At 42.7% G+C, this 27,918-nt stretch overlaps 1 protein-coding gene across 4 annotated transcripts in view; it reads left to right on the top strand.

Moving 5' to 3' along the window:
- The window catches only part of CNST (consortin, connexin sorting protein), a 41,218-nt gene extending 13,566 nt beyond the window's left edge, over positions 1 to 27,652 (top strand). For 2 of the 4 annotated variants that reach the window (XM_078871953.1, XM_078871954.1), the window contains exons 7-11: positions 3,509 to 3,533; positions 11,043 to 11,148; positions 14,165 to 15,045; positions 17,270 to 17,405; positions 18,676 to 24,594. In XM_078871953.1, the coding sequence (XP_078728079.1) occupies positions 3,509 to 3,533; positions 11,043 to 11,148; positions 14,165 to 15,045; positions 17,270 to 17,405; positions 18,676 to 18,977 (1,450 nt within the window). In that variant the 3' untranslated portion in view covers positions 18,978 to 24,594. Of the gene's footprint in view, positions 1 to 3,508; positions 3,534 to 11,042; positions 11,149 to 14,164; positions 15,046 to 17,269; positions 17,406 to 18,675; positions 24,595 to 27,553 lie in introns of those variants that run through there. The other 2 variants (XR_013639550.1, XM_078871955.1) reach the window with 2 other exon arrangements.
- The last annotated feature ends 266 nt before the right edge of the window (positions 27,653 to 27,918 follow it).

Here is a 27,918-nt window from a genome sequence, read left to right as displayed (position 1 = left end):
TTTATCTGAGTTGTTTAACGTCTAGATTTGAAGCTTTCGTGACTGCAAGGATTCATATTCTTAGGTTTTTTCGGTAAAGTCACGTAGGTAAAAAAAAACTTTACCGAAAAAACCAAAGAATATGAATTTGTTTAACGTCATTTGCATAACTTGGAAATCTTTAACACGGCATGTTGAAAGTACAGTACAATGCCTTTTTTAAAGTTGATTTTCCAGGCATGGGATTTTTGACGATGTGCTTAAGTGCAATTATTTTTATGAATTGTCATATTGCACTCGAGAGCTTCACCTCTCCGATTAGAAAAATCCCGCACACCACCTATTTCTTTTTTTATGTCACGCGCATTGAGTTAATTACCTTTTTACCACATCGCATTCAGATTTGTTTACTTTGAGGCCAGTTTTTTTCTCTCAACTTTTTTGACGTTACCATTTTCCACCCAAGCAAGGTGGGGGGCGGGGTGCCCTCTACCAGGTTTAGTCAGCCTGAAATAATTATCCCTTTGCTTTGGAGTCCAAAAAGGCAACCGTGCGTGGTGCCGGTTCGCCAAGAAACAAGTGTTCACTCGCAGCACTCCGCAAGCACTACCGAATCTTCTTTCCAGTTCTAATGCGCAACAGCTGCTCTAGGTAAAGACTAACAGATCGGGCACTTTTTGGCTACATTGGGAAAACTCGTTGCAGCTGCTGCTGCGTTGTGACAACATCCATTGCTATGGTGGGGGAGGCTGATTGGAGCACCATATATGTACAGGTTTTCCAAATAACCTAAACAGTACTCGTCGCTTAGCCCGAATTACACTGATTAAGCATGATGTGGGTATTCTGAAAAACCCGGATTGGCATAATTGGTTAATAGCCAAGAAATCCAGCTTCGTCCCGGATTGTGGAATGTATAACTGTATTGATTCTTCGCATGTACAGATTAACAATACTGTACTTTTTGGGCTTCCACTATATTTGAGACCATATCACGAAAGCATGAATTAAATGGCTTACTTTAACATGCTGACCCAACTTAAACAGCACTAATGCATTGTCCAACAGCTGCTGGAGTGTATGTCTTGTAATTGGGGTATATTTCTAAACATCGCCACATGCAAGATTGATCTTTATCTTGATGTCCACGTGACCTGTTGGCAGAGGTGGGACAAAGTCATTGTTATGCAAGTCACAAGTAAGTCTCAAGTCTTTGCTCTCGAGTCCCGAGTCAAGTCGAGTCAAAGATGAGGCAAGTCCAAGTCGAGTCTGAAGTCATCAAAATCATGACTCGAGTCTGACTCGAGTCCAAGTCGCATGACTCGAGTCCACACCTCTGAGGTGGGACAAAGTCATTGTTGTGCAAGTCACAAGTAAGTCTCAAGTCTTTGCTCTCGAGTCCCGAGTCAAGTCGAGTCAGAGATGAGGCAAGTCCAAGTCGAGTCTGAAGTCATCAAAATCATGACTCGAGTCTGACTCGAGTCCAAGTCGCATGACTCGAGTCCACACCTCTGCCTGTTGGCCACCCAGTGCTTCCTGTGACTTGCGTGCACAAGGATTGCTCGTTGCCAGTCGTGTTGCTGACTAAATGATGCTTGGGCTTTCGGTGCCATGGAACAAGTGCCGGCTTATAAGCCCTGTCTTTATATCGATTGATGACCGTAACGTTAATACATTTCAATGCAATTGAGATTTATACGACGCATTAACGCAACCACATCACGAGGCACTGTACTCCAGAAAGAGCGGGTATGTTAATCCTTTCATTATTTATGGCCTTATCTTTCATCAAACATTAATTATTTTTACATATTACAGCAGCCCATGGGCACAGGCTTTTGCTGTGCTGCTGCCACCTATTGCTCATACAAAGTGCACAGTCCTGGTGACAGGACCAACTGGCCATAATCCCACTTTAATCCGACTTTAAAACCCCGCTGCCAAAGGCAAAATGGTAAATCTGCGATTTTAATGTTGTTTGCGAGTCCCTACGTGCACAATGTTTTTACTTGTTACAAGCAGCAACATAGTTAATTATGGCCTCGAGGATGTGGTAGGTTGACGAGGGTTGGAGTTGGGGGGGGGGGGTGCTTGTGGATGGACAGGGGGTGGGTGCTGATGATGATGGTAGTGGGTTGGCTAGGGTTGCGGGGGGCGGTGTAAGGCCAGCAAACGGTTGACGAGGGTTGGAGTTGTGGGGGGCAGGGGTGGTGGTGCTTGTGGATGGACAGGGGGTGGGTGCTGATGATGATGGTAGTGGGTTGGCTTGGGTTGCGGGGGGGGTGTAAGGCCAGCGAGCGGTATAAACAAAACTGAACGATTTTCCATTCGAAGGCTCGACCGCAGTCCGAGCTGCTGCCCAAACGCACGCACGGGCGCAGGGCGGGCGGATTTATTATCGGGCGAACATCTCCGGGGCCTTTCCTGCGCATTCAACCGCTACCTCCTCGCCTTCCACCACCACCACCATCTCCCCCCCCCCACCCTGGAAACATCGCTTTCTGTTTTGGCGTGGCAAGTTGACTTTGGAACCATTCTCTTCTCCACAGCCCTCGGTGTTTGCGCGTTGGGAGAATTCTGCGTTTCGTCTTTTCATTTGTAACGTGTGTTGCTTTTTGACTGTTGACACTTCACATTGTCGGTCTGCTTTTGGATAGTTGTGTTTCTTTTTTTAACATTGTGTTTATGGTCAGTTTGGATATTTGCTGTTGTTGTTGTTGTGGCTTTATGTATGTATGTATGTTTTCCTGCATGTTGATCTTTCTTGATCTTTGTTCAACGCTCTAGGTTGTAGCTGAATGTCTCACCTTCAGATGCCTGTTCCTCTTGTAGTATAAATATACAACCATGTATAAAGTTTGTTTTCATCTGCTTGTTTACGCTTATATGTGTTCATTGTGTGTGTGCTGTACATATATGATAACCTGAGTGTAATATAGCATATGACTATGTACATACACATCAGGTTTTGTGTTTCCGTGCATTTAATTAAAATAGAATATACATTTTTTCAGGAATATGTAAACTATAAAGCATGCGTGTATAACAGTGTTATGATATTATTAAATGTTTATGTAATAATATTACTCATGCAAGTACTTTTATATGTATTATCCATTGCCCCGGCGGCATTAGTTGATGGTAATCTGCACATTACCATTGCTTAAGAGTATGATAGGAACAATACTTGTTAACAAGTGGAGTTTGAAAATTGTGTCAAATTGCATGCAATATTGTGCTTAAAAAGTGTAGAGGTAAATATTGAAGGCTTAAGGCGTGTACATTTATTTTTAAATGTTATCCGCAACAACGTTCACATTTAATGCGATGTCTACGTGTTCTTGCATCGTTCGTGTTAAGCACGAGTTAAAGATATGCGTGTGGCGGTGTTTGACATACAGGGGTTTATCATTACACGAAGGTGAGGTTGACAGCTTGACAGCTTTTACGGCAGTCATGTAGACAACTTGTGGAGGGAAGCTGGTTGAACATTAAACGAAGACTGGCGCTTCTCACATTTGTTTTTCAGAATTCACAATGCTGCAGATACAAAGGTAAGAATGGATTTTCGTTTTGTCCTTCCTGTGTTGAATACGACCTGTTGGTATACAAATCCAATGTATGATGATACCATTTCATTTTAACAAGGTAAACACGCGTGTATGGTCAGAGTGAATAATGACATACCCACATCTTGTGTTTATGCACCAGTTCAAAGGTTTGGGTCTGTTAATTTGTTTCAACTCTTTCACCATCTGCCAGTGTTTTTCATTGTCACATGTCCGCACTATTTGACAGATATTCTATGTTTATTTTAATTTAAAGTTGGTCACATTTTAGCTCCGGGCTAGTCGGTGATAACTACAGCTCCATTTCGTTTAACGGCACAAGTTTATGTTGTTTGATTTGTCCCTTGGGAATACATTTCGGAGGTAGCATTTATTTCTCACAGACCTGAAGAAAAAAACACTACGAAAGACGATGCAATTGAGAGTTGATTCTCAAAATATACAAATTAAACTACTGTATATTCAAGTGAACAAAGTAAATTGAACCTCATGCTCAATCATTGGGTGCTCTCCATTGATGGGCTTGATCCAGTGGTAGACATGTCCCTGTTCCTTTGCTCGGGACCAGTCTTTCCAGAGACAACCTTTTGTTTCCTTACCACAAAATTACGCTTATCGGTAGTACTACCCACCGACCCGGGATAAATTATTGTGATAAGTCAATCCTGTCTGGATTTTCTACTCGCGTTGCCACTGCTGGAACCTTGCCCTACCAACTAAACCTATTGTGTTTTTTGAGGCCTAATTTACTTTCCGAACTCTATTATACGATGAATTGAAGATATATGGATTGAGTAAGCAAGAGGTCAGTAGTGTGGATGTTGGAGTATAGCACAGTGGCTATAGGGAGACGACTACCAGCGTTCTACTAACTACAATCTATTTACGTCATTGTGGTCAGGGCAGTGTGTCATTGTGAGAGTGGGAGCATGGTGCACTTGTTTCTTGAAAAGTACGTGCAGAAATATTACTCTGTTTTTGGACTGATTGCTCTGTCCACTTGCACGCATGCATGTTGAACACCTGTACGCGGACGTAGAAACCTCAATTTTCACTTGCAAAAGTGTGCGTGTGAGAGCATTGACAAGACTCCGGCACATTCCTGTTTATGGATGTTTAGAATGTGGATACCTAGGACAGGTATTGCGGGTGGACCGAGATCAAAATTATGAACTTGAGAGGGGGATGAAAGCAGTTTGGATTGCTTTTGAAAATCCCAACTTGGTCATGAGAATGAAAATAGCAATGTAACTAAAGAACATTTCTTTAATCGGTGTATTTTACCTCCGGTAGTATATGGATCAGAAACATGGACATTGGCAAAAAATGTGTGCAAATAAGTGTGTAGAAATACATGATGGGAATTACATTGAGAGACAGAAATAGTAACATGGATTAGAGAACATATGCATCATTTAAACTGTCAAGAAGAATTAGTGGGCTTGGGAAGGATACGACGCTTGAAGTGATGATGGCCAGTGGTCGAGACTGACGACAGAGTGGCAGCCAAGGGATGGAATGTAATTGAAAGAACATCCACTGTGGAGATGGAGTGGTGGAATTAGCACGTGCGCAGGTGCTGGGTGTGGAGTGTTTTATTGCAGGACTGCATGTTGGCAGCTTGGCCTTTATCCAGCAGTGGATTGATCATGGCTGATGGAAATGTTGATGACTAAAAATGTAAAACTACAATATAGGCCTCACAAAGTATTTCTACACGCGTTCCACTCGCGTCATAACCCCGCCAACATTCTACACACACCTCGGACAATGACAGAATTCCAATAAAGTAAAGTTTACACGTGTACTGTCATAGATTTAGTACCTTGGAAAAGCACTTCCAACTGTCAGACGAGTTCAGACGACGAGATGGCTAAAGAAAACCATGCAGAGTTCGTACTCTTGACCCAAAAGTTTCTGCTGTGTATTAATAACGTCAATGGCAGTGTTGTTGACCAGCCTTTCCACTAGTTACGTAGTCCGAAAGAATTGGGTTTTTTTTTGTCTTGTCCTTGCCATGTTATCAACTGCTAGCAATTCCTAAAATGGTGTTTTGGACAAAGTATGTATATTTTAGAGAGTTGAAAAAAAAAAATCTTTCCAGAAGACCACGTGCAACAGCTGTAAATTGTATTCTTTTTTTGTTGGATGAGGGGTTGGGTGGAATGGTGAGATGTGAGCATGGATCGGGCAAAGCTAAAACATTTTTTATAGGTTGGTATTCGTAATTTGTTGTAATTTGTTGAGCTGAAACAAATTGGCAGTGCCCATTACAATTGTCTTAAAAAATAACACAAACCTGAAATGGAAGTCGTTTTTTATTGCTTACTCAGGTATTTATACACAGTACTGTACCAGGTTACTGATAATCCCCCCAGTCCAAGGATAACCGAAAATCAATAAATGGTCATAACATATATCATAAACACGGAACCTTTTTTTCCTCGCGTAACTGCGATACCAGGACAAAAGATGCTCGTTCTGCAGTGCTTTATTCTGCTTTGCTATCGCCATGACAAACGGTTCAAAAGCCCAGGGTGTGTAATGAGGTGCAGTTCTTAAAATATCTCGCTCGCCTGACAATTAGCAAATTGCCACATGTATGTACAGTACTTAACCTGTGGAAAGGTTCACTTGAACCTCACTGGGTTTTATTACAGGTCTCTGGTCATGCACATTTACACGAGGAATGCGTAATTAGGAAGAAGTTGTGCATGTGACCACACTACCTTCACACGTTACGTGAGCGATGTTGTGTTCAATTCTGATGTAGAATGTTTACATGCTGGCTTTGCCTATTGTATCACCGATGTTGCTATTCAGAGGTATACGGCACACCTCATGGCAAGGTTCCACTATCATATAAAATGTTTTCAACAGACGGGACATCGTTTACCTAAATGATAGGAACGGGTTGATTCGATGGATACATTTCTTTGCACACTGGGATGGATGAACGGGAGACAATTAGCTTTCGGAGCCGTGCTGACGCTACCGCCGCCGCAGAGACCATTTAATATTAATCAGGCATAAAGCTTTCGTGACTGCGGGAATTCATACTATTTGGGTCTTTCGGTAAAGTCACGTAGATATTTTTTTTTATATCTACGTGACTTTACTGAAAGATCCAAAGAGTATCAATGAGGCAGTTTAACTGTCGTAAGTTTTGCAGCTTTTAAATTGTCCCCAGGCCAGTTGCCGGCCATTTTTTTCAGCCAATTTTAGTACATGCATGAGCTTAATGTCACCCTTTCTCAATTTGTTTCTTTTTCGAATTCGACTTGTAAGTTTGAAATTCGCTGTGCTTCCATTAATAGGAATGAATACCGCAGCAATTACCGCCTTCCACATTTCCAACCCAAACATTCAAATGTGCAAATATTGACAAATTCATGGGCGGTAGGGGTGGGTTAAATGCACAGGAGATGCCTGGCTGGGTGGCTATAGTCGGTGGTGGCCATGTGACTATGTTTGAGCTTGTAACGTGGGAGGTCACGAATTTGGGCCACACGTTGGACAAACCAAAAAGAGCTTTGCCTACCTTGAAAAGAGTTTGTGTGATCTGCCGTTTTGCTGGAGTCAGCTCAGTAGCTGAGTGATCGAAATTAAAATGTGTGTATGTGTGTGCGTATGTATTTCTGATGTATAAAACACCACGTGAAAATCGGTACAAATTGGTCCTATTGAGCTTTCAGAGTTCATTAGCACTGCTGATGCAGAACAAGGAAGGTTGTTAAGTAATAAACATGGCTTTTTGACAAGTCTCGTCATAAACGTTATACTCTTTGGATCTTTCGGTAAAGTCACGTAGATAGAAAAATACTTTAAAGATCACGACGTTTCGATCAGGTGAAAAGATACAGCAGGCGGACTGCTGCCTCAGCTGCCTCAGCAGTCCACCTGCTGTATTTTTTCACCTGAAGACGATTGCTTGTGTTGCGATGGAAACGTCGTGATTTTTTATTCTTTTTTTATCTACGTGACTTTACCGACAGACCCAAAGAGTATGAATTCCTGCAGTTACGAAAGCTTTAAGTCAAGATATAAACGTTATAGTCGATACGACAGGCAATTGGCACACTGGTTAGAACAGTTTTATCGCATTTTAAAGGTTTCCAGTGCAAATCATGGTTGGGACAAACTCAGCCGAGCATCTCTCCGGGGTCAATAAAATTAATTCCAATGCGTGAGAATTCATACGTGGCCTACATATGGACAGACTGGGCCTCAATGGGAATGTAGAATTTTCACAACTGACTCAGGGGCCACCAATAGAACTGACTTTGATTAATTATACGACAACAATAATTGACATTGGTGCACAAATGACAAAAACTTTCATCAATAAATCTGCCCTAAAAGGAAAACAAAAATGGGGTTTTGGCCAATTACCCTTCGTCATAGCAGAGCGAGCATGAATGAGGACCTTTGCCCAAAACGTGACCTGTTTTTTTTATATATTGTTTTCCTTTTAGAGTTGTTAACGATGAATTGTGTTTGAGAAGGTTAAGAATCTTCAATGAATAAACAATTTCTAGATTGCGGTGTACTTAAGTCATGCGTATTATACATTCAATCTCCGTATACCTTTGGAATCGTTTGTTATAACAAACCGTTGGTTATACCCTTGGAGCCATTCACAAAACAAATGTTTGGATAATCAATCGACAAGATTTCTAAAATTATGTAACTAATCCAGCACCTATTTTAAGTCGGCATATTTGTCGTGAAATCATCCAATGTTTACACGCAAATATATTTTTTTATGTGCCATCAGTACTAACATTAACAAGTTGGCCCGAACGTAAATACTTTTAAACGCTGTTGGGCAAATGATGTCACGCTGCCCATAAAAAAAAAATCTTCTGTATTTGGACATTGATGTAAATACTGTTTTAACCAGGGTGGTCCTACGTAGTTATGCAGCCTTTATTTAAACCAGGTGAGAGTCAAGTGAGACAAATTGTTCAATTTGCGAGAACTGGGGAGTAGGTCACTTCTGTAAATTAACAACAAACGTGGAGAATGTGTCCTGTATGTTGAACTTATTCTGCACCGTACGTAGCAACCGTGCTAATAGGAGCTCAGGTTTGACCTTTCAACACCCAAATCGGTGGCAATTAGGGTTCTCGTCAATCTACTCTGCACAAAATAAGTATGTACAGGGATGTAATTTTTTGCTTACAGCTGGGTTTAGTGCTGACCCCACCACCCACCCATGTGGCTCCTTGACTGAAATGTGTGTTGCAAAATGGCACTCAACCCAACATTTTTAATTGTGTTGTAAATTAGACTTTTGTCTTTACGTGTACTTGTATTTAAATGAAATTGAGCACCCATGTGTTGTGATTTTGGAGTAAATGTTTAATGTATGTATGTATGTTGAACTTCTTTCACGCAAACGTAGCCAACCGTGCTAATCGGAGGTGACCTGGGTTAAATATCTTCTAATTTTGACCATTTAATTTGACGTCTAGCAAACCCTCTTAAATCAGATTTTATGTATATACCTCCTATAATCACTCAGGAATGTCCATCCTTAATGCTCATGACGTCACTCCACGGCGACCAGCCCCCCTCATTAATAATCATGAGCAGGTGATATCACTCCACATGAAGCACCCTCCCCCTTATTAATAATCATGAGCAGGTGATGTCACTCTACATCGTACAGCCCCCCTCAATAATCATAAGGTGACGTCCTCCAAATGGACACCCCCCCCCCCATTCATAACAATTAGCGGGTGACGTCACTCCACAAGGGGGCCGAGGCGCCTCCTCCCCCTCCTCGGCGTCAACTTACAACCCTCACTACAAAGGCAGAACCCTGACGTCATCACGCGATCTCCCTAACGCTGTTGAGACATAAAAGTAAAAAGGACGTCATGATGAACAAGGGATTATAACCTTAAAATGAAATAGGTCTGTGTCACCACGCCCTTACAAACTGCACACGCGTTAATACAATGAATATCACGTCGCGGTCTGCTTTTCGCTTGCAAGTTTGATTTACTGCAATACACACGTCCTTGGACGGGCAAAAGGCCGTCTAATACTGAACTGGTATTTTGCATTTGACCAAGACTTTCAACTTTGTTTTTTTTATGTTCACAACTATTCGGGTTATTTGAATAAACAAAGATAATTTTTGAATTTCTCAATCTACTCAACTTTTCTTGACCGACTCTTGGGCTTCAACATCTCAGATATATAGAAAATGCAATTAACATCATAGATTGGTGCATTTACTGAAGCAGTTCTCAAAAGGGTGAACTGACCAAACATCCTCTGCAGGACCCATCTGAAAAAAAGTTTTGACTGTTGATGTCTTGCAAAAATAAGGACTTTATCAAATTAATGAAATATCCACTTAAATTAAATATACATACTATTGTCAATGAAATACACGTGTATAAAAATATAGTATATGTTTTAGTTTTCGGAAGCATTGCATTACAGATACATTGTCACGCACATTTCACCAAACTTGTGATATTTGGTGTACCAATATCCGATTGTATAGGCATAATATTTTAAGACAACCCATACATATTGTAATGTTAAACCTCCTCACTGATTTGACAATGGGACTTGATGTCCTGGACCTTGAAATGCAATTCATTGAAGAAGAAAAAACAAGTACTCTTAATGTTTTGGAGATTGTTAAATTACTGACGGGAATTAATGCACGTCATTCGGTCCAATGTGCAACACCTACACAACGCCCCATCGCATCCTGTGGTGCTGCGATCGCATCCTGAGCTGATTGTGAGCCTGGAGAAGAGTGTTCGTGTGTTTGTGTGCGCACAGTTTTGCCGTTCAGTGTGTCGGCGTGTGGGTTGTTAATTTTGTTAGCACATTTTGCGCACTTATGTTCTAATTATGTGTGTATGTTGAATTTATTTTGCGCACCCTATGTAGCCAACCGTGCTAATCGAAGGTGCGGGGGAAGGACAAGAAACTAAACACAAAAAGCAGTTCTAAAGAAATATGTGTTCAATCTAGATTTAAAAGTGCATAGCTCCAGTGGCTTCCTAATATCGGAAGGAAGATCATTCCAGACGACGGCAGAAGTGCATCTTGTCACAAGTGTGTTTTTCTAGCTGCGATTGCGTGATTGCACCCTTGTGTTTGTGTGTTGTAAGTTACTTTCTGTTTATGTATTTGAGTATGTTAGCACACTAGGAAGCAATAATTCCACATCATCAGTAAGTAATAGGCGTCTGAACCTGGCATGGGCCATCGGGCCAACTCGGACCAAAATCAGTATTTGTAGTGGGTACAAGAGCATCAACTCACGGGAAAACACAATTGGTCTTGCCGACCTTAATAGACGTTTATTTACAGTACTTGCCTTGACAGTTTTCTCTATGGCTACATTGAGGGGTGGGGGGGCGATCTTTGCAAGCACAAAGGAGAGTGTGTGTATCTGTACTTAGTATGCCAATATTTGTACGCGTATTTGAACAAGTGTACCGTATTTGCGTTTGTCAGCAGGAAGAGACATCTGGAGAAGCGTTGGAGGGAGTCGTGAGTTTGGAAACTGCCACCCAGTCCACTGCCACGCAGTCCGCTGCCACCATGGCCACCCAAGTGAGCGGTGGGTACCACACCTCTGCCGAGAATCTTGAGTAATCCATAATAAAGTTTTTTTTTTGGGTTAGATCGTGTAAATATGAATGTGTTGTTAAACCCGCCACCACCCGACACAGCCAATTAGTAAGGTGTGTCACGTATACAAAACGTGGCGGTGTGTTCGAGAGTAAAGCCAAATTCCACCTATTGACAGTGAACCCAAGAGGTTGCATAAACTGTCTCTGCAATTTCATATTTTATTCAAATAGGGCTGTTTAGTCAACAAAAGTTAGTTGGAAAATCGAGTGGGTGCATTAACATTTAATATTTTTCTTCCAAAAACGTATCTTACTCACAAATCGGAAAAAAACGTGTATGCTATTTGGATTTTGGAATACATATATATCCATATGGGACTTAAATAAGCCATATATGATTATTCTACCCAGTTATAGACACTGCATAAATTACAGAAAAGTAGTGACCGTTTAAGGATACATTCTTTAGTAAAATGGAAAATTACTCAACCTTTTCATGAAAACATGGCAGTTTTGATTTCATTGAGTGGAGTTATTTCTCTTGCTTCTTTGCGAAGGTCCAGTAACAGATGATTGACATTCATCCCCTCACTTGTTTGTCCCTGCTCACAGAAACCTAGTACTAATTTACGAAAACTCTTGGTCATTATTTTGCGTTATTGTATGTGAACCTCACAGGGTGATGTTGCGATTGAACTGCCCGTTGTGAGTTCCAATCCTGGTTAGTTATCTGTTCAGCAGATCATCTCTCTCTAGCGTTGAGTAAAGAAGTGCCACTTTTTGAGACTTCAGCAGTTGTTATCAACTCTTGGTCATTATTTTGCGTTATTGTACGTGAACCTCACAGGGTGGTGTTGTGATTGGACTGCCCATTGTGAGTTCAAATCCTGCTTAGTTATCTGTGCAGCAGATCATCTCTCTCGCTTTGAGTAAAGAAGTGCCACTTTTTGAGACTTCAGCAATTGTTATCATGCGAGAAATATGCTCCTGCCATCGGAATGTGGAACTTTCACTCCTGGCGCAGGCTGTCCATGGAGATGAGTATTGCCCTGCGCTTGCTTGAAAAACGTTACTACCAGGTTATAAGACAGTGTTCCCCTCCGTTGTAAAGCAAAAGTTTGGGGGTACGTCAAATTATCCAGTAGATGTGTGCCTGTATAACCTGATCGACACTCCGCTCAAGTTTAGGTGTTGGCTTACTTTGAGTAACATCTTATAATCCTGACAATTTGGTATATCATAAAATATATCATGAAATATTACAACAATTGCGGTGAACAAAGATGGTAGTATGTTTTAATTGCATGAAAAAGCATGAACACGTGTCCTTTTCTTGGGATAATGCTGAATTGTGAACTATTAATGGTTCAACTGTAGTGTCGGTTATCGTATTGCCATAGACAAATAATGAATGAAGTGCTTTAACAATTGTTTTAATCCCTATTACTGCCATATCAGCATGTGGCTACTCCCTTGTGTTGGTTTAGGAACGGCATTAGCTGATATTTGTTCAATATCATTGTTTGCTTGCCTTTTCCTCCACGTACTATTTGTCTACTTTCCTGCTTTAATACGCAGCAGTCTGGCAAATAAGTAAGCCAAGCCACCATTCGGCGAGGCGCGCATAATGCATTCTAGATTTGAAGCTTTCGTGACTGCAAGGATTCATACTCTTAGGTTTTTTCGGTAAAGTCACGTAGGTAAAACTAAATAAATAATAATTATTATAAATAATAATAGAAATAAAATAATGACATCCTTCACAGATGGCATCTCTTGAGGAAGGCCAGCGTCTCGAGAAGCTGTGACTTCTTGTCTCGTTGTCTGTTAAAAACTCGAACAGATAGGTGAAATTCTTCCTCGTAGAGGGCATTAATTCTAGATTTGAAGCTTTCGTGACTGCAAGGATTCATACTCTTAGGTTCTCGAGACGCTGGCCTTCCTCAAGAGATGCCATCTGTGAAGGTGTCATTATTTTATTTCTATTAGAATTTGTATTTTAAGAAAAAAGTATTATTTATTTATTTATACTTACGTACCTTTACCGAAACAAAAACTTAAGAGTATGCATAATGCATTTTGGCGATTTTAAAGCACAATTATAGAACACAAGTTAAATAACTTTAGGTGTTAATTTGCACAACGTTTGTTGGGCTCATCGTACCTTCCTATAATTTTCAATTGGCACACAGCAACTTAACTATGGTGGGTTGTCTTTTTTTTTAAACAGTTGCTGTTAAACATTGGAAGTGCTTACATACTGTCTAATATAGCCATGTAATGAGGCGTTCATTCATTGATGGCCATTGATTCTTCATCTCACAAATCCTGCATCGAAGCGTTGTGCATTGGAATCTCAGGTGCAAGTGACCCCCTCCAGCCACTAGAGGCTGCTGCATTCACCACTAATGAGGAAAAAAATGCTATACAGTAAAACCTTGGATTGCGAGCATAATTCGTTCCGGAAACGTGTTTGTAATCCAAAGCACTCGTATGTCAAAGCACTCGTATATCAGTTGTGATCACGTGACGCTCTGCAGACAAAGCGTATACACGTACTGCTCGTATTGCAAGACCTCGCTCGTTTATCAAATTAATATTTATTTAAACATTTTGCTCGTCTTGCAAAACACTCGCAGACCAAGTTACTCACAATCCAAGGTTTTACTGTATATATTTTTAATCGAATCGTAACCCTAAATGACGACAATCAATTTACGTGCTGTGCAAAAGAAGTTCAACTTACATTCATTGTGTCACCCAGTTATGAAGGACGTTGCATTTGATATCTATTCAAATCAGTGTCCAATATTCTGTTGTTCTTGCTTATAAAACCACATCTGTTTACGCATAGCTGTATGTGACAAGTGTCTGTTGTGTTAGCTTTACCTAAAGTAAAACCGTTTCAGAAAAACTACGCAACAAAGGAATGTTACCATGTAACAAAGGAATGTCTGAAGGAAATATTGAATCCTGACCAAGTGAACACGTCCCTCTTAACAGCAGACGCAACAAAATCAATATCTTCGCCGTCTTCACCACCGCAGCTGCTGGACGACAGCCCTCCTGGGTCTCTCCAGGATGCAATGGAGAGACCGGCTGTAACGGAGCCCATTAACGGAGCTTGCAAATCGCTGGACACCGAGAGAATTTCGACGACCACTGAAGAGCAGAGGGTAGCGGTGGCGCAAGCGGCCGAGGGGTCCACCAGCGGCGCACACGTGAATCACGGGGCAGCGTGGGACACGGAGCTTTTGGACGCACAAACATCACCAAAGGTTCAAGGTCCTGCCGAGGACCAGAGGCCCTTGGAGTCGACGGTGAAATCCACGGACCTCGGGAGCGCTCTTCATGCACCCGGGGAAGTGACTGTGTCGAGGAGTGTGGCGGCCGGGGCAGGAGCCGCCTCACAAAAACCGCTGCGCGACGGAAGTCCGCCCGCGTGTTTGGACGTGCGGTGCGGGGAATTCGGCCACGTGATGAGGATCCCACCACCCGCGTACGCGCTGCAACCGGAAGAGGCCGACGAGGCTGGTGAAGGGCCACCGGAAGCACTGGCCACCGAGCCCAGTTTCCCATCCTCGGCGGCATCTGGAGATGGAATGGTAGAGACGGCTTGCGGTCGCAGTGAGAGTAGAGGCAGCCGAGTAGCTGGGGCCAGCATCGACAGCCTCACCGGGCCAATGACAGGTGAAGAGGAGGACCCAGAGCGAGCGGAGGAGACGAAGGAGGAGCAGGAGGAGGATGAAGAGGAGGTGGAGGAGGAGAGCATGGAGGCCGAGGCGACGGCTATGTGCACATTGGCCACGAATGGGATGCGCTTGCAGGAGGGAGATGAAATGGCGGAACTGGACGAAGAAGCCAAGAGGATCAAGATCGAGCAGGTAAGGAGTTTTTTAGGGTTAATGTTAAATAAAACATGCTAAAAGAATGTAGTGTTTAGGTTTAGCGTTAAGCGGGTTGACTGTAGTGTTGTCCTTACCAAGGGGTTTTGCACGAGCATGAATGTGTCGCATGATCGTGACCTTGGCAGCCACAGTCCGGCAGAGATTTGTTTTTTGTGGTAGCATTCCAGTTAAAATTGTGGCGCGAGAAGAAAAAATACCTCCTTTTAAGGCAGCATGATGATTTCACACTGGCAGAACCACTGGGCTGCTATGAACACACCAGACAAATAGGATTGTGTCTTGTGTTGTGTTTTTATGTCACGTTAATATCTTTCTCCAACAACTCTCCCGATATCTTGTGAACATATTAATTAAAGGGATACCATGTCTCATTTCCAAGTGTAAAATACCACACGTCTGCTGTATGTTATGCGGTTGTTTTAAATTACTCTTCATGTTCTGTCATATTTGTTTTATTAGCAAGCACACATTGTGTCTGCTCTAATCATGTCGGGGAGGTTTTAAAAAACAAAACATCAATGAGGTATTGATGAACTCTTAACCTTGGGACATTAAGCGCGCATTGATTTTTCCCTAATGCTGTTGAAAAGCGGATACAGTGGGCTGTTTATTACATGCGATAGATGCACATAAAAACAAGTGCGTTGCTATGTGGGAGATGCGTAAAAAGCAGATATTGATTTGATAAAATTGTGCACGTGACATCCCCATGGGATTATGATCAATTAGCAGCTTGAAATGTGCTGTTAGGTAGACAATTCATGCCCATATGATATAGTTTACAGGTAGAAATATATTTTTACGGTGGTGATAGCCCAACTTAAAAGAAATAAAATAAAAATGACCCACAATTCGATTCGAACACAGAGTAAAACAAAATGTCATGGTGTCTTACAGCTCATATAGCCAGTTGAGCGACAATGACCAACAGTTCACCACCGTCAAGGGAAAATATCCAGGCAGGATGGCAAAAAATAGAGAGAGGTTTAAGAAATTTTACGAGCTACACAGATGCCGTTAAAACTAAAAAGGGGAGATAAATACAACAGTGCTGTTATATTGTGAAGCTGAAGGCCGGCGAGACTTGGATAGCATGGGCATGCGTTGAAAAGAGATGAAGAGGATTCAGTTATAAGAGCTACAGAGATTGTTGTTACAGAGCAGGAGGAGTAGAAGGAGACCTGAGGGTGAGGTGGAACGAACGAGATAGGAGAGTGGATGTGATTAAAGAAGAGCCACAGAATAGAAGTGCGTGGAGGAAGAAATCCAAGCAGCAGACCCCACGCAAAAATGGCACTTTTGACTTCGTTTCAGTTTCATGTATTTGGTATAGCCCTGGGAGCCATTCGGTTCTTGAATCGGGTGCAACCGCAACCAACAAAAACATGACCAAGAAAACATCTTAAAGTGACTATGCGCAAACAGAAAAATCCAGGAAAAAACAGCAAAAAATCTTCCAGAAAAAATACACGAAAGTTGTGTGCAAAAATCCCAGTGGGATGCAAGTCAAACAACAAACAACCACAAGACAACTTAGATTAAATCCATAATTCTAACTCCGTACTACAACAAACAAACATGGCCAAACCAAAAAACGTTTTCGAAATCACCAAAATAAAGGCATAAAAGCAATGTAACAGTGATCATAGGAACTGTGACCGAAATTTCACAATAAACGACATAAACAACATGTACCACCAAAACCCTGTAGCCATAGCTGGCTGCATGAGTCACTCCACAACAGTAGGAGCATCAGTTGGAGTATCAAAAAATGTCAATGCACCTTTAAAGATTAGCACACTAAATCTAAACACAAGATCATACTTTGCAGCAGTCATCCGGAGCGAAACATTTTGTTTTAGGCCACTGAATAGCAGTGGCAGCTAGGGGTGTACAACTCCTCTAGAGCGAGACTCGGGATTATACGAACCACTGTTGACGGATGACAAAGTGGTCCTCGGATTATAGAGGGATGACGCTTGTCCTATAACTCTGTCAACTGAGTTTTCTATTGTGTGAGAGGCAATCTCAGCTGGCTCTCGCCTGAAAGAAATACGGGTCATTTAATGTGTTGCTTGTCAGCAAATGCGATCCAAAGTGTGTGTTTCGTTGTGTGTCGGCGCCGTCTTGGTTGACATCTTGCCGCTCGCTCCTTTGCTCGCCGTGTGGCTGGTGCTGTGCGTCACGTGGTGGCGGTCAGTGGGCACGTCCGCAGAACCTCACCTCCATTCTGAAGAAGCGTGGGAGCGAAGGCTCTGTGAAGGATGGGGCGGACCGCGGCCGCACGAGGAGGCGCGTGCGGTTCTCCTACCCGGACAACTCCGCAATCGAACCAGGTGCGTGTTCTCTCAAACTATTTTTTTTAAAAATTTTATTTTTCCCACATCTTTGCTATTTCTCAGATGCGACCTGGCCGCAAAAGAGAGCTCAACGAAGTGGCTTATGTGGAAATTTAAAGCAGCCAAATACTCTAACGCGTGCTGCTAAATGTGGAGGGAAAAACTGGAGGACCGAGAAAAAAATCCACGTGACTACAGGGAGAGGATACAAACTCCAAATAAACAGCAGCAGGCGTCAGGGTCGGAATCGAACCCACGACCTCCTGCATACCAGGCGAGGGAGTTAACATCTCACCACCACCAATAAGTGGCAGATTTGTGCCAGAAAGGCGCCGCCACGTATGTAAACAAAAATAAAATTGACTTGACCATAATCCACTTCTTTATTCAACCACCTCGCTCACTCACCTAACTCGTTCGCATAACTTTCTCACCTAACGCTTCCACGTCTAACTCGCTCCCCTAACTCGCCCGCCTAACTCTCTCACGTAACTCGCATTCTAACTCTCTCACCTAGCTTGCATTTAAATTCACTCATGGATGTTACGTGTGTTCTGGTTCTTTATATTTCAGTTTTCTCAAGGCGAGAACTGTCTTTGAAATGAAATACTGTGCACATTGGCACTGACTCGTATCGAACTGACCGTATAAATAGTATGATTTAACAATAACATGGCATTGTTATTGTGCCCACTTACATGATGAATGTTCTCTTGATCACCGTTAGTGATTTGTCCTCCCCCAGCTCCGATTAGTCCCCTCCCCGCACCTCTGATTAGCACAGTTGGCTGCGTACAGTGCGAAAAAGTTAAACATGTTCAGGAAATTTCTGAAACTAGTCATCTCCAGTCAAAATGGATGTCAAAGGTACTGTGAATGCATTCTAAGACTAGATCATGATGTGCCAGCTTTGAAGACAAAATCTGAAGTTTTTATTTTACCTGCATCTTAATTGAAATAAAATGTAGATATTTTTTTTTGGGAAGTACTTGAGCTGACAAGATGAAGAGTTACATTTTTGGTTTTTAGTTGCCAACTTGGCTCATCAACTCTCCAGAGTTAATAAAATCAATACAACTTTGTTGAATATTAAGTTCTTGTTCTGTGCAGTGACTAGTCGTAGCAATGTAGAATTTCCAGCACTACCTCAGAGCCACCAACCAACAACATGGATACCGCCCCACGCTCATTTGAGGAGGCAGAAACTTTTCATTCCATTTTGCCTTACATTTCATGCATCCCCTTGCCCGGACTATATCCTTCCCAGACACAGAGGAAGGTGGCGCCAGCTGCCTGCTACTGCTGCTGCTCATGCTGGGTACTGTGCTGGTGAGCGTCCTGGGCACGGCCTTCTACTGCCACCTGTTCGCCGACAGCGACGTGGAGCGGACGTTGGGAGATTCGGACGCGGCGGCAACGGCCCAGGCGTGCGCCGACTTCCGCGCGCAGACCAAGGCCTACTACGGCCGCGCGACTCGCTGCCTCTCAGCCACGGCCGAAGCTCTGCAGCATTGCCTCTCGGCTGCGTCAGGGTGGCTCTCATCGCACCTCAACGCGACGTCGGTTTGACAAAAAGAACCAAACCCTTCCCACCCCCTCACCTAAACAACTTCGCGACGAAACCCACTGTTGGTCCCGTATGGCTGCCACCATGGCGACTGATTCCTGCGCGAATAGCTCGCGTGAAGAGCTCACGCACGCGCCGCCTCTGTTTTGCAGCCTCTTGGTGAGATTTACAGCAAGCGGGGAGCACCAGCGTCACGGAGGGATGTCAATGTGAACATGTTTAAAGCGCCTCGTGTGGGAGTGGATGTCGACATCAAACAGAGTGCTTTGTTGGTGTGCTCCAGAAGCACTTGTAGCAAGCGTGGACATAAATGGAGTTTTGGACGCAAAGTGGGAGGGAGGGGTGGATGTAGTGAACCAGCAGTTGGGGAAGAAAGATGGTAAATACACATGGAACTGTTATGTTTTTCAGCCGTTCAACCACAACAACAACAAGAAACAAACATTCTGATTACATTTTTATACACGTGTAATTGATGTGTTTTGGATATGTTTTATTTTTTTTTATTTAATGATGGTGTGACTGTGCATCGTGGTTTAGTAGGAACTGTCCTGTTCTATATCAGCGGTGGGGGGGGGGGAAGAGCTATGCGTGTGCTATATTCTTGCAGAGACCCTCCTGGGAGCTGGAGAAACGCTTTACGGGAGCGATGTTGGAACACGAGTTAAATCGTCACGAGTTCCGCATTCTAGATGGGGCACCTTGGGAGTTGCCCCTGTGACTCAATTTTTATATTTAATAGTTTTGTGAACCTTAAATTTGCACGGTGCTGTCTTGGTTCCAGAATAATTCTTTAGAGAAGCCACGTGCAGGCCGTGATAGTAATTGCAATCATAGATGGATAATACTACATGTATTAAATATGATCATTTTATTAAGTAATTTATGAAAGTACTATATTAGAATGTGTAGTATTTTATTTCTAATCGTATGGATCACGAGATAAATATAATTAAGGAATATTATTGTTATCATCAGAGAAATACCGCTAACAATAAGACATTGTTGATTGGAATCCAGTATGTAAACATGACATTTTAATATACAAACAGAATAATCAATAACTTTCCAATTATAGCATTCTTGATTTGAACATTCACATCAACCTTATGGAATGCAGTCAGGGTGGGTGGGATGAGAGAAACATCCACCAAAATTGACATAGCCAACGAAAGTGCAAGAGTGAGACATTTTGTACATCCAATTCCATGGGCCAAAGTGGGGCTGTGTACAGGAAGGTGCGTAGTAGTGTTAGCGTCTTGTGAGGGCCCACCTTGAAGTCAGCGAGGATCGCAAAACTTGCGTTCCCACAAACCCGGGGGGGGAGGGGGCGGAGGTGGGGGGGGGGGCGACCATTGCAACCGCTGGAATAGGTTTCACTGCAGCGTGGGGCTCCCTAGCTGAGCAAGCCATCCTGCAGAGTCCCAGACGCTAAACATTCTCACAAAACTGCACGTTGGTAAATAATATTAAATAATATTAATTAATATTATCCAACCACTCCTGGATGAAGACCTCCCTGTGCCGCGCATGTCGTGGGGCGCTGTTAATATCACAAATTGGGTTGGTGAAGACGGCGAGTAATAGACGTAGCATTATGGTACAGTACAATGGGTTTTCCTGCACTGCTCTCTGCTGACACCTTAGCCGCGTAGCAACCTACAACGCCTGTATTTATGCATGGTGGTGGTCACCCGTGGGGGGTTGTTTGGCCATACTTCACCATGCTGGTCCGTGTGGGTTGACGAAGGGGGCGACGCCCTGGGCTGGTTCATAAATCACGTGCCCCCTGATCTTTGCCGTGGGCCGGGAATCCCTCCTTGGGCTGCCAGCTTCGTAGCGCGGTGCTTGAACCACCGCACCAACCAAAACATGCACCGGTATCGGACTTTTCATTGATTTAAAATAACAACCCTTAAAGCAAGCTTGGTCAACTATAAGTGTGACCTTAGGAATTATTGTGTGATAAAATGAATGCAATTTTGAGAGATTTTGATCGCAGTCCGTTTCAAAATGTGATCGATATATCTTGTATACACACACATACACACAATGTGTATACATTTCTACACATCTGTGTATACAGAACATAATAGCTGTAAATGAAATGTGTGTGTATATGTATATCGTATGTAGTAATACATTTAAAACCGATTAAATTGGAATATAATCTTGAGCTGCAACAAAGGAGTGCCCCATTTCCTTGAGCATTCAGATATTTTTGGTTTTCTGAGCCCTCTGCATAGTTGCAGAAATTTAAAAACTAAAATGAATCATATTGCACACAGTTGTGGTAATGTCCAAAACAAATATGTTCATGACACATTGACCCATTTAGCTGCTGGGACATTGTTCACGTTTTTAAGGATAACTTAATAAGAAATGTATATTACAAAAAGGACAAGCTTACACAATCTCTTCCCGAAAAACATTTGTTTTCTCCTTCCATGTCAAGAACACGTTGAGGTGTCTCTGGCAGTGCTGTACTAATCAGTCGAGTTGTAACAATTTTGAACCGTTTCACAACCCCTGAAATGAATTGGATGAATTGTTACGATACGGAGTCACGATGCGATTCGATTTTTTTCAACACGGCCGGTGAATGTAGCTGCCACTAGTTGTAACAATGGCTCCGTTAAGTACAAAAAGTTTCCAAATATAAATTGTTACGGGCGTGAATCGATATTAACGGTTGCATCCGGTGCATTGTCTCAACCCCGGTTGAGTCACTTCTTGCCAAGTTTCATCAGGATGGGTCCCATTTAATGATGGATTTGGTACCAATCACGTGGCGGATCTGAATATCAATCCCGTTCTCTGCAAGTACACTTGAAAAACACTTCCCTACCGTGTTCAATAAAGCTCCATTATATTAATAATAATACATGTTGATTGCTCGCGAGCGTCTCCAGCAATGATGCTTTTGCATTGAAGTTAATTTGAGATAATTAAAGCAAATTTTAGAGTATTGTATCTTTACATTTTAGATAATGGTCCTTTGTGAAAACCATTGACCTGAAGAATTTATTTTCTGCGCAAGGCATTGTGAGTGAAAATGTCAGGTGTTTTAGGTCTGCTTCTCCACTGCCAGTAGATCATTAAGAAAATGCAAACTGCTGTATCCATCAACCAGCTCCTACACGAGATCGTCAGTTTCTGTTAACGAGCAGAGCCTTTTCTTCGAACCCCCTTGATTATCCCAGGTTGTTAAACATGAAAGCACGAACAGTCCTCGGTTTACGTACTCTGTTCTGCAGCTGCCTCTCAGCTACAGCCGAATTAAGATACCAATTAAGGCCACCTGAACTAGGGACAGTTTATCTGTCGCTGATTTTCACTTGATGGTGGTGGTGGGGGGGAAGCGGAGCTATTTTTTTTTTTTGAAAATGTGGCTTTTACTCGGCTCACTTTGTGGTGTACAGTCAATCTTTTATTTTTAAAAATGACCTGTAGGGTCGTTGAAGAGATTATAAAATCACGTGCAACTATTAATCGTGAACAATGGAGATGTTTGATCGCGTACAACCAGAGCCAACTTGAGTCTCGTGTGGGACACTGAACATCAATCTAAAACGTAAACCCCCCTCAACCGGTACCGTAACACCTAAATCCAGCAAATGTGGTAAGATGCCTAAAAATACACAATTGTAAAATAGCGTGGAGTGCGATGTGGGGAGAAGTGTACAGTGTAAGTGTTCAGGGATTAATTTCTCTCCACGGTCACGGTGCTACTGGCGGATATTAAAAAAATCCCCTTCGAAATTTATGTTGTGCCCCAAAGGGAGGATCGGGTCCCAGGCCATGTTTAGGCAAGACTCTTTGATAAGCATGTTTGTGGATTTGTCATTTATGGCTTGGTGATGCACTTCGCGTCCTTGTGCAGGTTTTTATTTATTTATTTGTGTGTACCGCTTGGATGGATGTTTGCTAACGCTGGCCCGGTTAGAATGTGGGCAGCTCCAGTCCAGATACTTAATCGTGCTACTAGACGTTGGCGACACCTTGTGGGATGAATCAGTGCTGCGTCCACCGCACTCTGTACTGTGGCCGTTTCACTGGAGGGTTTTGTGAACATGTGGGTGGCATTGTTTGTATGGCATTAAGCGCACAATTAGAAGGCTGAGAGTTAAAAATCCTCGTCAGATGGTTGATAAATTGATAACCACTTTGTGGAAAGTCAATTACAGTAAAAAATGTTTTACTAAACGTAAGCAGTGTAGATGAATGCCACCCAGTTGAGTACGGGACACTTTAACTGCTTGTCAGTAAATACATCACATAGCATGTCTTATTTTACTTTTTAGAATTAGTCACTTTTTAGATCACATGTGGAAAATGTAAAAAAACTCGACACGAATAAATTCCTACATTCTAAAATCATATAATGCATGTCATTAGTGAATGAATTGAGGTGCCACTCCCCTCCGTGCTTGCTAAACACAGCGCACAAATATTATAGCAAGAAAACGGATCGTGGTCGCGCACGTGCAACTGCTCATGGTTGCACCGAGGCATTTGCCCAGATGAACTTTGGGGGTTGTGTGTTCTTGTGATCAGCCGTGTCGCTAGTCTCTACACTGCAACTTAAACTTAACAGGGAGCTAAGTTGCCGCACTTTGTGAGTCGTAACGTTTCCAGATAACGCGAGTGTATGTGGTGTGTTCACATTGTATTTATTATAAATATGAGCGAACGTCTTTAAAACACACGCACTCTTATTGTACATTACTTGCTGGATCTTACTGCCGAATGCATATTGTAGTTATTAAAATAAAAGGACTACCCACCATATAGTGCATTAGCTGATATATATATGTTTCAGGCAATTTGTAATATCCGCTTAATTTAATATATATTTCTCAATATAACACTCCCTGGTGTATATAAATGTATAAATAGGGAGTTTTGCGTGTTGCAATGAGCATATATTTAGGTAGAAATAATTAATGTAATGTACAGAGCCAATCTAGATGACACAACATCAAATGCATAGGCATACATTGTAGTGTAACAAAATGTAATTTTGCATAGTTCCACTTGCAATGTTGTTGCCACCTACAAAGGCGAAATGAAAACGATGTTTGTTTGATTTACTCATGGCAGTTTTAAACGATCGCGTGGGAATGCCACCACTGGCTTGGAGCCACCAATAGAGATGACGGATGCCCTCTTGCCCACTTGAGTCGTAGACATTTTGACTTTACGGGTTATATAATAGAAATTGACTTAAAGCAGTGTCCTGGTAAAATGACTTACGTGCAAGTAGACGGTATGTTTGTGTAATGGTAAATAAACCTGAACACGTGATGTATTTGAGTGAGCTTTTCACTTCACTCCCGAATTGTCTCGTGTGAGATTTTATTGTGCTTCACGTGTTATGTGTATGTGCTTTATGTTGCGTGTAAAGAAGCAAATGTCTACGTTTCTGAACTTTCCATATGGGTTACTCACTTGCAAGCTTTTAAATCTTAATATTTCCCAATTGGTGACTTTTTTTACATCTGTAACTCATATAGGAGACTAATATTAATGCTGTTTTGAACTCGATTCCCATGATGATGTGTTTTTGTAATTTTGTGTTAAAAGATTTTTCGTAAATAAAAGACCCTCCACCTGCAATATCTGTATAAATATAAAGCACACCACTGGGCTTGTCTGCATATACACATGTAATGTTTTTGACTTTGCCATTAAGTGACAAGGAAAATATTTGTACCATTTCTTCACAGCGTACAAAATGTAGATTATCCTTTTAGTTTCCTCCCACTGAGTATAGGAGCAGCCAGCTGAACCCTGTGGAGGGGAGGTGGGTGGCACGACCCGACTTAAATTAAAAAGTCAGCCTCTTTCCCCTGACATGGTGGTGGTGAATATTCAGGGATGCGTCAGGAGTACAGAACCGTACGTCTACAGAGTAAAATATAACATTGCTTGAACTTCCCCATGTGCTTGGACAAACGTCTCACTTTGTTTTTACATAAAATTATTGAGCGCTCCTTAACATGTCCCCCCGGGGTGTCACTCAGACGTTAAGTTTGTTATTTTCAAGGTCGCATGCCTTCTGGTTGCATTCATTTGCCTGTTGAACTGAAGCCACTGCGAGTTGATGGACAATCCCTCAATATCCACTGGTGCTCACCAAAGTCGAGCAATGCATTCTAGTGAACTAGCTTTACTGCCCGGGACTTGGATCCACCACGCGCGGCTACCTTTGCCTCCCCACAGCAGTTACTCGTTTGAGGCTGAGTCGACCTAGGGGAGGCCCAGGAGCGGTTAAAATAATCGTCACCGGTGGTGGCCGTGGGCGGGAATCAAACTCGGGTCGCCGGGTTCGTAGCGCGGGGCGCTAACCACTACACTAAAATGCGCTACGCTTCCCCATGCGCGGGTCACAACAGATTTAACGTCACCGCTCACTTGCCGTGCAAAAAATAAATGCATTATTGAGCTCCCCCCCCCCCCCAAAAAGTGTATTGTAATAATGTTTGCATAGTGTACAGTCTGGTAAGTACCCACATGGCACATTTCCAGTTTGTTGCATGTCGGGAAGTAGGCTAAACATTTTAAACAGACACATTCACAACTTTGCCTTTTATATATATGGAGATACACACGGTCATAGTGGAGGCATCGCCACATAGAAGATGAGGGGGTCCTGAGCTAGCTGTACATATGAACAGACTAACAGTGACGTTCTCAGCGTTTGGCTTCTATTCCAACAGAAATGCGGCAAGAGGGTGTGATCCCACAATTCCTAACCCCTCACTTCTCCGCACACATTTAGTGGCATCCGAACTAATGTCCACACTTATTCTTGGTTCTTTCGATAAAGTCACGTAGAAGGGAAATAATAATTTAATAAAAATAAAACAATAAAATACAATTTTATTATTTTATTATGTTTTATTTCACACAGCACAGCAAATACAATTATTTTTTTATTATTTCCCTTCTACGTGACTTTACCGAAAGAACCAAGAAGATGAATCCATGCAGTCACGAAAGCTTTAAATCGAAATGTCCACACTTATCACACTCGGCTCATGTTTTCACCTTTAAATCGTTTCTGTCTCTGACGGCGGTCGGCGTAGAAGATCAACTTCAAATGCTCGCACAGAGAAATAATTAGCAATAGAGGAGTGCGCGCTGCCTGATCTTCCATGCACGAGGATCAATGTCATCCTTCCATCGTCAGTTTTGAAACCATTTCTCTCTGTATGCCACAAGCAATATACCTTATACAGCACGGTCCTGTGTTAAACTTAACCTCTCTTTTTTATTTGACCAGATGAGGCCCACTATTATTATATTTTGGTACTGGCAAAGGAGGTCTAGTGATGTACTCATTACTTTGATAGTGCAGCATTGTCTTTGAGCTGTACGCCTTTTGGCGTCCGCTGGTCGAGCACCAATTGGGTCGAGGCTCAAAAGAAAGCTGTCTCTGGTGTGGACCAATCAGTTTCAAGGACAATGCATATTTTATCCTAGTGTGTTTTTGTTTGCATTTTGACTGCAAGTATTGTGGTTAATGCAGACATGAATCCTTGTAAAAAGGTTTCAGTTTTGTTGCCAGAAAAAAGGGGGAAAACCCTATTATTATAAGGCCCACTGAGTTATATAACTATTTTCAAAAGCGACCTGGCCACAAATGATAGCTCAACGAAGTGGCTTATCATGTGGACATTTGAATCTGATGGCGGCACCCCGGGGGTTACCATAGAACCCCGGCTCTCGCATAATATCCGTGATGTAGTAATTTTTAGTCTGTTGATGGTCAGCGAAGCGGCAATCGACTAATCTCGACGAGCTGTACACGATGCACCACTACGGTGCCACGTGCGAGCGGTCAAGGTTTCAGCGCAATCGTCCTCGCTGCGTTTCGACATCGCGGAGTGTGGCACTGATGTCGGATTGATTGGTACCCCAGTCGCGGAGTTAAGTAACACCCCTGGAAAAAAGTGTCCCAGAAATAAAATATTGAATTGCCTCGGTCATTTTGTATTATTTGGAACCCCGGGGTACCGCCATAAGGATCATTTATGGCAGCCAAACACTCCAAACGCGCGTTTCTAAATGTCAGGAAAAGCCGGAGGACCCGGAGATAAATCCATGCGACCACGGGGAAAAGAGACATGCAAACTCCAAATATACAACAGGTGCCAGGGTCGGATTCGAACCCCCGAACCTCCTGCATACCTGGCACGGGAGATAAGGGGCCGTCCATAAATGACGTCACGCGATTTTGGACGATTTTTGACCCCCCTCGTCACACAGCGTCACAAAATGTCAGATCCCCCCCCCCTCAAATATGACGTCACAAAGCTCTGCCCCCCCCCCCCATTTTTTTTTAACATGCTTCAAATCGCTTTAAACTATTGTCATTGTAGTGCATATTTATTGTGGCGCTGCACTCTGATGTTGTAGGAGAAAACATTTATTTAAAAGTCTATTTAATTAAGTAGAACGTGTTGTCTATATTTATTTAAAGTTGCGCATTTTTACGTGACGTCACATTTCTCAACCCGCCCCCCCTCGTCACACATCGTCACAAATGTCTGAACCCCCCCCCCCCTCCTAGGTGCGTGACGTCATTTATGGACGGCCCCTAACGTCTCACCACCGAGTTGCCAAAGTTTCCGCTCCCTGCTGCACATTGCCAGCGATCGAGTAATTTGCCGATGTGGAGGATACACTTCGTCTCAGCAGTTCGAGTCGACGCCTTCATTTATACGGCCCGTCAAAGAGGTCGTCAACCGAGGAGATGGAGTGATGAAATCAATTCGCGTGCAGGTGTTGGGCGGATTGTTACTTCGCTGCGTCGTGAGTTGGAGGGGGGGGGGGTCCTTAATCCAGCAGTGGATTGGGCGTAGCTGATGATGACCGAGTTGAATCCTATTCAGAAATACAATGCGTCGTTCAAATGAGCAATGCTGTAGTTTATCT

This window comes from Lampetra fluviatilis, chromosome 33 (assembly GCF_964198595.1).
Source record: "Lampetra fluviatilis chromosome 33, kcLamFluv1.1, whole genome shotgun sequence".
NCBI classification, from domain to species: domain Eukaryota; kingdom Metazoa; phylum Chordata; class Hyperoartia; order Petromyzontiformes; family Petromyzontidae; genus Lampetra; species Lampetra fluviatilis.
This window is presented reverse-complemented; position numbering and strand designations above follow the sequence as displayed.